Raw genomic sequence first — 13,488 nt, forward strand, 5'->3', positions numbered from 1 at the left:
ATGTAGCCAGAGATCAGGATTACAGACATTTAACTCAGTCAACTATTCCAAAATTTCAGTATAGTGATGTTGAAAACAACTGATGATGAATCTCAGGCCCCATAAAGGCACTGCATTATCAGATAAAAAGGCAACACAGGATCTATTTATGACAAAAGAAAATGGAATAATTTTTAGAAGTGTATTGAAAGGTAATATAAATAAATGTTTTTAAAATGCAAAAAAAAAAAAAAAAAAAAAAAAAAAAAAAGAATTATTGACAGTTCCAAAGGGGGAAAAACCAGACTTCCTTAAAGTGAAGGAAACATTAGGATAATAATTTAAAATTAAAAGAAAAAATAAATCAATGAAATTTCTTGTAGTAATGCTCTTATTTCATCCTATTTGCCATTTACACTTCAGAAGTGAAGATAAAATTCAGACTTCTGGTCAAAATGTGCACTAGGCCATTACCTTTGCATTCTGAGATGCTTCTTGAATGGAGATATTCGGTGTAAGTCCCAGCTGGACAGAGTTTGCACTCAAGTTGCCCTTCTTCATCCTGATAGAATCCAAGCAAGCAGCTTTCACAGACAGAACGCTCCAGAGAATAAAAGGTTCCCAAAGGGCAATTGACTGAAAAGAAAACAGGAAACACTGAAACCGGTAAACTATAGAAACGGAATACATTTAGGTTCCTGAGGCATGAAAATAAGAAAGCATGCTTCTAAGTCCTATTGTTTATGTGTTAAGTCTTGCTGTCAGAGGTTTACTCACAAGATAAACCTTCCAGAAATGTATTCCTAGAAACATACAGTAAGTTGTTGTTGTTGTTGTTTTAAGAAAATGCAAATTGTTATTGACCAAGCTTAGGGCTTGTGTGACAGGAGCTGTAAAGTGTGGGTTACACCAGACCACCCCGGGAAACACACAGCTGACAGACACAAGGTTGCTGTAGGCGAAGAGCAGAACAGCGAACACTTAGGTTAATTTGAGGCTTCAAGACATGAGAAACAGTTTCTTCGCTGTCCCTCTGAATGGTTCCCTTATGAAACTGACTGCTGCAGTCAGTGGTCTATTACAGCATCATTTCTAGAAACAAAACCAGGCAAAGGTTGTGAGTCTAAACCAGGTGAGTTAAGTAGATCCTTGTCTCTCTTTACAGGAATTACCGTCCACTAGAGATAAATCTGAGACATCCTCCGACTCAAGGGTCCCGAGGAAACAGGCCAATTTTAGGACCTACCTTCCTTGGAGATTTGGTCTATTTCTTGGCAGGCTTGAAGCGACTCAGGATTTCTGAGGCCCAAGTGGAATGTTAAACCCACGGAAAGGCTGCTAGCAAAGTTAGTATTTGTATGGAGAGGACACTTGAAATTAGCACTTAGATGGTTCTGACGATGAAGTAAGAATGACATGGGAACTGCCTGAAGATTTAGATTCCAAGGCTCTGCCCCCAAAGTGTCGGATGTATCAGTTCTGGGATGGGGCCTGAGTCAAGATGCATTCTGAAAGCCCTTCGGCAGGTGCTGAAGCCCATACTGAGAAATGTGGAGCACTGATCAAGGGGATTCCTAATTTTTACTCACAACATAGGGAGGAATCAAGAGCAGGCTCAGAATGACCATTTTAAGGTGCCTGCGTTGGGCTGACTTTATCACCCAAGTGAGCTCTGGGAATAGCACGAAGCACTGTTGAGGAAGGCTTCCCACGCAGGGGCAAGATCCCACGCCTCCGGAGAGGTAACACCAGACCCGTGTCATTTGGTTCAGCTGAGCGTGCAGAGTTTGGTTAGAGGAGTCGCCCCTATCTATACACCGTGACTGGTTTGGGAAATGGGCTGGAATTGACCCAGGTTGTGGTCGTCTGTGTTAAAAGTTAAGGGGCTGTGGGTGAGGAGAATGAGGGGCGGCTGCTTAATGGTTACTGGGGGTCTCCTCTGGAGGTGATGAAAATGTTCTGGTAGCGGTGATGGTTGAAGAGCACCGTGAATGCGCTAAATGCCACTGAACCATACACGTTAACATGGCTGATGTTATGCCACGTGAATTTGGCATCGTCTACCCGGGTGGGAATCTTAGCTACACCACTTACTGTCTTAATGTGCTTCATAGTAATGGCACTTCACAGAGCTGCTAAACAGAATGAAACGTGAGAAGTGCTCAGCCAGCCCACGGAAGTGGTCAAAAAGTATTAGTCATTATCACCGGAGATGTTGCTAAAAATTGTGAGCTCTAAAGATCTAGACATAAAACTAAGATCTGAGTCCCTTACCTGAAATAGTTCTCTTGTCCTGAACAATGGTGGTTACTTAGATTCCTGAGACAAAATAATAAGAACAACCACACGACAATCGCAAAATGCTCCATTTCGATACCCTTGCATAGCTGTAAAGCGGCTCTACTCATCTCATTTGACCCACGATGAGCCCGATATTTTTTTATTGCAGGGAGAAGTCTTACCACACATACGCCCTCTCAGCACCGAGCCTGGTCTGCAGAAAAGGAAAGCCTTTTCCGTCTCTAACGAATTGCTGTCGGCTACCAGAATTTCAGATGAAAGCTGAAAGGAATACATGGGCTCCTGACTGAGGGTCCTTTCCAGTTGATTGGTAATGGTTTCCAAAGTCTTAATGAGTCGTTGCTGATTTTCCAGCTCAAGGGTATCATTTCTTTCATCGGGTAGCGGCACGCTAGCTGAGATAAAAACAAGATGAAATAAAACATAACACACACACATGGTGTTTCAGGAAATCATTTGTAGTCAGGTTTGTTTTTGTTTTACCAAAAATCAACAGCATATTTAAAATCTTCCCGGGAAAATACACTCACACTCAACCACTACTTACTGAGCAACTAGTATATGGATAATATCAAGAGCAATGCAATCTGTTTTAACCCTTCTCTCAAACGCTGGAGCTACGTCACCTTTTTGTGAAGTTCCTCCTTACAGCATATGTTAAATTTCTGTCAATTCTTGCTTTTTAAAAACATGCCTTAGTTCGCCATGCCAAGATGAGTACAAAGCAGGATGCCTGTTGCTGCGAGAATCATAAAATACATCTGTGATATTAAATTGCAAAAAACGACAAAACTCAGGTGACTGTGCTCTCCCTAATTTCAGTTCCAGGATTATTTCCTAAGAATGATAACAAATGGAAAATTTGCAAAATACGTTTCCCACCGAGAATGTCACATAATATTGTTTTTTCAAACAGTCTATCCTTACCTGTGATGTTAAAAATTAACTTAATTTTGTGGTCAGATAATGGGGCACTTCTTTTAATTCGTGAAGATCTGGCTTTGCCGGCACCTGTGGGTGTTTCTTGCACGGAGTCCAAGAAATCATCGTAAGAGTAATCCAGCCTATTAGCTGCGCCCCAACCACCAGGTCCTGGACAGTTGGGGCAGAGAAACAAGATTCTACAAGTTGCCTCTTTATCAGCATTCAGGTTTTAATGTTAAGCCGCAAGTCAAACTGCCCCTATTTCTTCAATTGTCCATAATGTACTGCATACAGGGATTCATCTAGAATCTCGTATTTCTCATCTATAATCTTACATTGTAATTTTTAGGCACTTCATTTTAGATTTAGTTTACCAATGAATTACACAAGAAGAAAAAGTCCCTTTGGAGCTACCTAGGCATTTAAGCCATTCTTACCTTTGAGTTAATAGTTAATTACCTTAGCTTTGGAGGTAAATAGGATGTGGGTGCAGAATTTTAATCAATTCCCATTTCCCTTCAGGGTTTGCTCCATTCTTTTTAAAAAATTGTAATATCAGCTTTATAAACTTAATGCAAATGAACAAGTTTCCTTTTGTGAAGATTATTCAGGATACTGCATCACATTTTAAAGGTGGGGGCAGGGGTGCCTGGGTGGTGCAGTCAGTTCAGCAACAGACTCTTCGTTTCGGCTAGGTTGTGATCTCAGGGTCGTGGGATCGATCCCCACATAGGGTTCCACGCTCAGCATGGAGTCTGCTTGAGATTCTCTCTCCTTCTCCCTCTGCCCTTCCCACTCGTGCTCTCTCTCTCTCTCTCAAATAAATAAATGTTAAAGGTGGGGGCAGTTTCTGAAGGTAGCATGTAAGTTAAATGTGTATGTAGCCACGCTGGAGTATATAACACAATGTGTGAGGTTCTTTAGATGCCCCAGTGCCACTGCGACCACCTGCGTGGATTCAGATTGTAGCTTCCGGATGTAGGATGTAAGGGTGTGCAGTCCTAGTCAAGTTACTTTCGTCTCTCTGAACTTCAGTTTCTTCGTTTACAAGTTGAGGGCATTATTCTTACCTCGCAGGTTTCGGGGCTAACAGAGACAATATACATAAACCACCTAGCTCACTATTCGACTCATTCTAAAACCTCGGTAAATGGTATTAATACTGGTCTGGGTATATTGTTGCTGCTTGGTTATGTGCTTTAAATAGCAAATTATACTTATACAGGCCTATCCACCTATTAAAGATTTTTAAATGAAATTTAAAATAGAGTTTTAAATAAAATAAGTTCTTTTTTTTTTTAAGATTTTATTTATTTATCCGACAGAGATACAGACAGCTAGTGAGAGAGGGAACACAAGCAGGGGGAGTGGGAGAGGAAGAAGCAGGCTCACAACGGAGGAGCCTGATGTGGGACTCGATCCCATAACGCCGGGATCACGCCCTGAGCCGAAGGCAGACGCTTAACCGCTGTGCCACCCACGCGCCCCTAAATAAAATAAGTTCTTAAAAAATTTTTTGTCTAATTTATGTCTTTGGACATTAAAATTACCTAGGATAAATATTTTTGTTTTTCACTTAAACATCTTTCCCACAAGTATTATGTAGCCATTATAGAAAAGCAGATGAGCAAAGACAAAAAAATTTTTTGATTACCTACAATTCCACCATATAGAAATAATGCTTAGAACATTTTAAGCAAGATTTTCTTCCATGAATATATTAACACACACATATGTTTATACATACATAGATACATGAATCACTGGAATAGAAATAAACATACCATACCTTTAACAAATGATTATACTATGTGTATATTATTTAGTAATCTTTTTCTAATTTTCTCAATGATATATTATGGCATTTCTCCGTCAAATGGTTTCATAATATTCTCTTCTATGACTGTCCCACAAACTAACCAGGTTTCTATTTTCAGACTTTTAGGTCATTTCAAAATTCTAGAACATCCTTGTGCATAGAGGATTTCATAAAATGTAAGGCACCATCAATGAGAAGATATACTCCAATATCAGAGGTGTCCAAATGAAAAATGTACACTTCGAATTTATGAAATGGAGTACATCTTTGCACACTGGCATGATTTTTATCTCAAGAAATATTCTTAGAATTAGATTTCTGGGTTTGAGTATTTTTAATCTTTTTGATACATATTGTCAATTGCCCTCCAATTTCTCCCCTGCATACAATCTATGAGTATGATTTTTTTTCTTATACCCCTGCCAATTTTGAGTATTATGATTCTTATTTGAATTTGTTAATCTGACAGGTCGAAAAGGGCATCTCAATTTAGTTTTAATTTGAATTACATGACTATTATGAGGTCAAACCATTTTAATATATTTATTGGCCCTTTGTTTTTCATACATTATGACTTGCCAAGATGTTATTTGAAATATTATGCTAATCTTGTGACTCTCCACTGTAAAGGTATTCAAGAAGGAAGGCTTATCTCTTAGGATCAACTGTACCATGTGTCCACATATGATTCTAAGAAGCTGCCATTTTGACCCTTATTAGATGACAAGTATCACCTATCTCAAAGCCTTCTGAGGACACCGGACTCCCTCTAGGTGCATCCTTATACCCTCAACAATCTACCTCAATAATCTGGGAGGGGAAACCTGTGTCATGTGTGACAGAAGAGTCATTATTATTCTAGACATGGCACTGCCCCACCACTTCATGTTTTTCTAACACTTTAATGTCCAAAATTTTCACTGAGAAGTTTTACATAATAGTTAAAGATAGAAAAAAGTCTACCAGTAGGAAATTATTTACATAAATTATGACAAATTGATTAATTAATATGTGGCCATTAAAATTGAATTATAATATTTAGTGACAGAAAAATGCCTTCAATATAATGTTAACTAAAAATTCAGGTTTACAAAGTAGTATGGGCATATAAACATATGTGTGTACAGTTATATGTATATATTAATGTATATATAGTAATATATACATTAGTATATTAATAGAATTATTTATGGGATTGTGGGTTATTTTGATTTCATTCTTTGGGTTTTAGCATTTTTCAAATTTTTGCAATAAACATATATGCAGAGATAATATTTTTAAAATTTAAAAAGTGTAAAGCAAATGTCAATATCACTCTAAATGCTAAGTCACTAAAAATATTACGCCTATGATTAGTGTCAGAAACAAAAAGGATGTCTGCTGTAATGTCAATTAATATTGTCTCAGATCACCTACCAAGGAGTTTATGGGTACTTGTACTTATTCATTTAATCCTGAGGATGGCCTTATGAGTTCAGTAGTCTTATACACACACACACACACACGCACCATTTCATAGGTGAGGAAACTGAGGCACAGAATACAAATTTGCTCAAGACCACACAGCTAATAGAGCCAGAACTTAGATGTAAGAAGTTGGTCTTAGAGTCCACATGCTTAGCCATGACACTATTTTGTTATCACTATTATTATTATTATTACTATTTTGAGAGGGAGAGAGACAGAGACGGGGCCAGGAGCAGAGGGAGAGAGAATCTTAAGCAGACTCCTTGTCCAGTGTGGGGCTCAATCCCACAACCCTGAGATCATGACCTGAGCCAAAATCAAGGGTCAGAGGCTTAACTGACTGAGCCACCCAGGTACCCCCATCGCTATTATTTTTAAAAACATTATTCCGGAAGTGTTGGACAGTTTTATAACAATGCAAGAAAAATGAGAAATATAATTACTGGAAAGGCTGATGATTTTACTAATGAAAAGAGTCAAGAGTGACCACTGAGGTCTCTCGGAATTATTAAGGCAGTAAGCTAAAGGGCAGGATACACCAGCAAAGAAATCACATACCATACTTAGAAATAACCTTAATAAAAATGCTCAAAAATAATATGGAAAAAAAACATGAAAATTCAATTAGAAGGCATATCAGACTTGAATAGATTGAGTCTTAACATATTCTGGGTGAGATATCTGAACATTCTACAGTGTAACTATTTTAAATTAATGGCTTAATTGCAGTTTAAATTGAATGCCATGTAAAAATTGCTTTAGTAATAGTCTAAGATATCAGATAAATATTAAAATTTCACAATCATAATGTGGCTTATTTTTCTTAGTTTTTATCATCTCAAGAGTTTTGGTTTTAAAAAAGTTAAGTTTTCTAGTTTGCCCCACTCTTCTGGACTTATTTTATTTTGCAGATCACCCTTGCAATCTTGACACTGCATCATTTAATTACCAATTGCAAAGCCGTTTTCATAGTCATAATTGTATTCAAGGCAGTATTTTTTGGTCCGGTCCTCTAATCTGCAGTCAATGTCCTCAGCATCACTACAAAATGATGGGACCTGCAAATAAGAAAGGAAGAGTGTGAAATGTAAATCGTACCCCTGTGTTCTCTGGATAAGCCCTTTGTGCTGCCAGCCTTCACCTCCTCTGCATGCCCCTGGACAGACCCCTGCCCCTCCTCCACGCCCTCCCCTATGGCTTCTGGTGCTTGTGGACCACCAGAATCAGTTTCACGCCTTTTTTCTCTGTGCATGTCACTGATCCCCAGAAGCCCAGGGCCCCTAGCATATTTCTTGTCTTTGAACTTTCTCCCTTTATGGCTCTTTAGATCCCTTTTCTCTGACTCTATCTCCCACCCATCTCTAAGTCCTCAGAACCTTCCTCTGCCCTCTGGAACTCACAGTCCTCAGCGAATCTCCTATTATTTATCTCACCTCTCTTTACGGTCCCTTCACCTTAGCTCTCAATGACACCTCACTTTCCAGTTTTCTCAAACCATGGGTGTGGAGGTGGAGGAAGTGTCTTCCTCACTCTTCCCTGCTGTTTCCAGATCATGCTCCCATGCACCTCCTTAAAGCCTCACAGTCCTGAAGTTCGTGGTATAGTCGATGGCCTCTGTAGCACCCCCTCATTCCAAGAACATCCAGTAACTGTCCCTGTTATAATTCTTGGGGATTTCTATATCCACCTGGCTAATCCTTCCATCACCTTGGCTTCTCACTTCCTTTTCCCCTCTCCTCCAGTCTTCCAGCCTTACTTTGTTCCTTGCTGTCATGGTCATACCCTCAGACCTCGTCATTACCAATAACTGCACCCTCTCCTACTCTCGGAAGTCTTTGACTTCATCAGATTCATAATCCATGGACCCTACCACCTCTTCACTGTCTCTCAGTCTGACATCTTCACCTCCTTGCTTAACTGTCTTAGATTCTATGGCTCATCCCCAGGAGTCACTCCCTCATTGTGCACCTACCTCCATCATTTGTCTGCAGAACCCATAACCCTCGTTAAACTAATTGCTCTGTTTTTTCTACACGTGCACCCACGTGATTAATTACAGCTTGAGGGAAAACACAATCCTTCTTGCTGCCAATCCTACCACTTTTAGCACATTCATTTGTGCTTTCCTAGAAAATGATTTGATACCATCGACTCCCTTTCCAAACCTCAGCAACTCCTCCCCGTCCTTACTCTCTCAGCTGATCACTCTGCATCTTTTTTCCACTGAGAAAACAGAAGTAAGAAAAGATCCTCTGACACACTTCTACCACCGTGTGTACCCACTCGTGCATCGTGTCTTTACGTACGCTGCCTCCTTGACTCCCCTCCTCCTCTCACGCTAGACGTCAAATCTACTACCACTGAATCTGCTCTTAGCATCTATCCAAAATCTAAGCTGCCTACTCTGTTCGGGATACAAATATGTACATAACACATTTCCTTCGAGATGCTCAACACAAGTTAAATACCTTGTTTTGCTTTCCTGTAAACAGTGAAAGAATCCTAAAACAAAAATGCATGAAAAAGAAAATCCTTTCAATGTTCAATGATCTCATCATAAAATAAATACAGTCTACAATGGCATTTTTGTCATACTTTAAATAACAAAGCAGACATTTTCAAACCACATGGACCCCACGCTTCTCTGGTTTTCTGACTCAGAATGCTTTTAAAAACTCAAAATGTTTTAATAAAGATTCACTTATAATTTATTCCAGAAGTCCAAAACCTATGAGCAATTCTAAATATTAGGAGCAAGTTTGGATTACAGAGAGGCGGGAAATCATCAGGACACGGAATCCCAGTGGCAGGTTACCCTAAGAGGCCATGAACAGCTCAACAGCACCCTTTCAAATCCGACAAACGATACCGCTGACATACCATTTTCCCCAGGGTAGTCTCAAATGCTTCAGAAAACTTCTTCAACAGATCTGTATCATCGCAACGGGTTGTTTTGTACAGCATCTCAAAGGATTTGAACCCATGATTTGCAAAACGTTTTACTGGAAAATGTTAGAGAAAACAGCTTCAGCTGGTTAAGTGTTCTCAACACAAAGATTTAATTGTCTTTGGAATAACTGTAACTTAGGACTTTCTAAAATGATTTGTGGGATTGCTACAAAAACAAGAGATGACAGTTTAGAAAAATTTCTAGGCATTAATTGATCATAATAAACCATGAGTCAAGTGGCACTGTACCCAGTTACCCAGTAATGAGGCTTGCTTTGATATATTATTCTTTAGCTTGCAACCACATTAAGAAAATAAGCATTTAAGGGACAAAGAGATTTAAAAAATTTTTAAATATATTTCTGGGAATTTTTGAAAAATCCTGCCTGGGTCAAAGGTATCTCTTATGTTTACATAAATTTATATCATATGTGTTTCTATTAAATTTTAACCAATATACATTGAAAAATTTCTAAATATGATAGACAATCATAATCCCTGAAAGTATAATTCCCATAGAGAATTCCTCCTTGGATCAGAAACTTGCATGGCTAGACATAGTAAGATGTCCCATAATAGTCTGAGACAATGACTCCTAATAGCATCGGCATTAAAATCCTACTGTCTAAATCTGTGATAGAGGTGAGTGATATTGTAGAACTTTCAATTACTATCCAAATTTGTGGGAAAAATAGCTCAAGTAATTGGGCTTTACTTTTTTTCCAAGACATTGGCATTTAAACCATCCATCGATGGTACTAAATCAAAGATTCATTCCAAAGAATATTTATTTACACTAGACAAAGATAGTGCTATTTTCATAACAACACATATATTTAAGATTACAGAATAGCTCTAAATCTGAATCAGACCCAAAGAGATTGTCACTGATCTTTCCCCATCACATATGATGGATCTTGCTTTAAATATAAGCTCTTCTGCAGACTATGAGACAATACATTCAAGTTTATGGATCAAGCACAACATGCTGACAAGTCTATTTCTGGTAAATAACAATGTGAGGGCCAAGATGGGTTTGCCTTAAATGGAATCTTGTCCTGTAGCAATCAATAACCAAACTCTGACAGGCTAACATTTTAAATCAAGGGCTGAACACTTCTCTTACTCACAAACATTTCAAATTCATGGCACCATTTTTTAAAGTAAGCTCTATGCCCAATATGGGGCTCAAACTCATGACCCCAAGATCAGGAGTTGCGTGTTGTACTAACAGCGCAGCCAGGTGCCCATCATGGCACCATTTTTCACTTATGAAACCCAATCCCTGTTGTAAGGCAGTTTTCCTCTTAAATGCTCAGAGACGTACACACACCCAAACACACATGCATATACGAAAGGAGTCCAGAAAGAAATTAAAACTTACTAGCACAGTCTGGCCATTCAGTGGAATATGGTGGCTTCCAGATTCCATCCTCATAAGCACAGTAATACTTCTCAGTAGACCCTTCTGTGAAATCATAGCCCTCCGAGCAACTTAATGTGCAGTTAACTCCAGCACTATCTTGAGTACAGACAAAATCCCCATTTACAGGTGTAAATGGAACTTCACAGGGAGAAGCTGCATTACAAAAATTATACTATTTATATACAGTGGTATAAACAACATAAATTAAATTCCATGAGCCTAAGCTGAATTTTGAAAAGGACTCCTCCTGTCCACCAGCATTCCTAGAGAAACTTTCACCATAAATCCTAAGTGTGGGAACATGACGACATATGCTTCTTGGTACCTAGGTGGGCACAGTTGAAAAGCTGGACCTATGCGTGATTAGAGGCTGTGCAGAGATTATCAATGCTAAGTTATTTCTGATTTGGGGTTGTTATTTGTGGCCTTCCTATAATAAGAGTGAAAACTAGATAGCATTACTTTGCAAGTACATTTTCAGAGGCTGTGTCCTCGGCTATTCAAAATAGAATTACGACAGTAACATTCTGTACTTTTAGTGAAAATGCTAATGAAATGTTAATTAAAGACTACCCTTGAAGAAAATATTTCTATGTATCACAAAGGGAAGCGATTACAATGGAAAACGTATGGAAGATCTGTCAGTATTCTAATTTTACGAATCTGCTGCACGCAGTCCATTTTCTCTCACAAAATACAGCAATTACATACAGCAAACGTCACCTAGATTTCTGGTGGGTTATGAGGAGAATACCTTTTATGACGATGTGGATGTCACAGCTTCTGTTGTTGCCCGAGGGGTCGGTGGCTGTATACCGCACCACGGTCTCCCCGTGCGGGAAAAGGTCTCCTGGTGAATGGCTCCTGGTGATAAGCAATACGGCCCCTAGAGAAGAAAGAAGGGACTTAGTTTTGGGGTGACGGGTGTGCAGTTACTTTACCAGTTCCTGTATTTGATTTGAATTTTCATTTTCTATTTATACAAACCAGCTGGGCATTCAGTTTATGTTGATTTGGTCACTAGTAAAAAAATAAAAGATGCAATATTTATACTGTAACACAGAAACGTTAGACTTAAAAACCTCATTAGAGTAAGGCATTCTCGCTAAATAAATGATTTTCTTTGAGTAGGTCAGTCTACTGGAATACTGGAAAATTTTTAAAATTATTTAAATTCAATTTAGCTAACATATACGGTATTATTAGTTTGAGGGGCAGAACTTAGTGATTTGTCAGTTGCATATAACACCCGGTGCTCATTACATCAAGTGCCCTCCTCGGTGCCCATCACCCGATTATCCCTTCCCCCACTCACCAATATTGCAAATTTAATTAAGAAATGTATTTAATTTGCATGTCTTTAATTGTTGCTTACTGGGTTTTAGTGAGACCTTTAACATGAACTTCAACTGTATTAGCTCATTTTTTTCCTGCTGTCCTATAAACTTTTCTGATTTTAGGGGGCAAACGTTGACTAAATGAGTATGAATACATAGAACTGTACTAACAATATTACTAAAATGCATAGTTTATGCCTTCAGGACACTGTAAACAGAGAGACTCAATGAATTTATTAGAAATCTTCAAGTACAACAACTAGAATAGGTTTAATAAATATGCATTGGATATTGAATGAATTAGTAATGAAGATTAGTAATATTAAATTATATATAATTATCCTAGCATTAAAACATATTACCTTATATGATTATTCATTCCACTTAGACAAGAGGCAATTTGCTTTTCATTTCTTTTAACCTTTTTAAAAGCTTTTAAAAATGAAATATAATTCAGTGTTAACCATGCTGACCGCAGAATGTCTGCGTCCGCACCTGAGTTGTCTGAGAACTGAGGCTCATCCCACACTGCAGGATACTCCTTCTCTGAGACCTGCATCGGAGGAGGCGATCTGCACCAGTCTATGCTCGGCGGTTCTACATCTAAAAAACAGGAAAGCAGAGAAAGAAGTTACAACTGATATTCAAAAATGACGAGGGGGTATGCACAAGAGAACTGAAGTCTACTTGTGCTAGCAAAGAACCTTGACCTTGGTAGGCTGACCCTGGAGCCCCTTTGACAATGAGATCTGTTGCATCCCTGGTCTCAAGGTAAAAGAAAGAACTGATTCTTGTTATGCTGCCCTCTGCCTGTTGAAGAAGAAATACTAGGTTCCTAAAGTCACCCTGAGCGCAGCCGTGTAAAAGGCAATTCTGGGGACACCTGGGTGGCTCAGTCAGTTGAGCGTCCGACTCTTGGTTTCGGCTCAGGTGGTGATCTCAGGGTTGTGAGATCGAGCCCCATGTTGGGCTCCACGCTCAGCACAGAGTCTGCTTGACATTCTCTCTCTCTCTCTCTGTCCCGCTCCTTGATCACTCATTATCTCTCCCCCTCAAATAAATAAATAAATCATAAAAGTAAAATAAAAGATTAAAAAAAAAAGGCAATTCTGGATGTAGTGGCCATTCCACCCACAGTAGTTGAGGTGCTCGACCAGGAAGTGAAGAGAACCTTCCCAGAGAAGCAGAAGGAGGGAAATGATCAAATCTCAGAATCATGGGCATTATGGCCAGGGTACTTCTATCTGTGATATATGAAAACACATACTCAGAAATTAGATGAGCCG

General features: G+C 38.9%; 1 protein-coding gene across 4 annotated transcripts in view; it reads right to left on the reverse strand.

Moving 5' to 3' along the window:
* SVEP1 (sushi, von Willebrand factor type A, EGF and pentraxin domain containing 1) overlaps positions 1-13,488 on the reverse strand; it is a 194,306-nt gene that overhangs the window by 97,158 nt on the left and 83,660 nt on the right. For all 4 annotated transcript variants that reach the window (XM_044386734.3, XM_026506030.4, XM_057313668.1 and 1 more), the window contains exons 10-17: positions 12,698-12,805; positions 11,620-11,751; positions 10,824-11,018; positions 9,371-9,492; positions 7,440-7,548; positions 3,208-3,372; positions 2,442-2,675; positions 454-615 (exon numbers count right to left, since the gene is read on the reverse strand). In XM_044386734.3, the coding sequence (XP_044242669.3) occupies positions 454-615; positions 2,442-2,675; positions 3,208-3,372; positions 7,440-7,548; positions 9,371-9,492; positions 10,824-11,018; positions 11,620-11,751; positions 12,698-12,805 (1,227 nt within the window). The remainder of the gene's footprint in view (positions 1-453; positions 616-2,441; positions 2,676-3,207; positions 3,373-7,439; positions 7,549-9,370; positions 9,493-10,823; positions 11,019-11,619; positions 11,752-12,697; positions 12,806-13,488) is intronic.

The sequence above is a fragment of the Ursus arctos genome, unplaced genomic scaffold (genome assembly GCF_023065955.2).
Source record: "Ursus arctos isolate Adak ecotype North America unplaced genomic scaffold, UrsArc2.0 scaffold_18, whole genome shotgun sequence".
Classification (NCBI taxonomy): Eukaryota; Metazoa; Chordata; class Mammalia; order Carnivora; family Ursidae; genus Ursus; species Ursus arctos.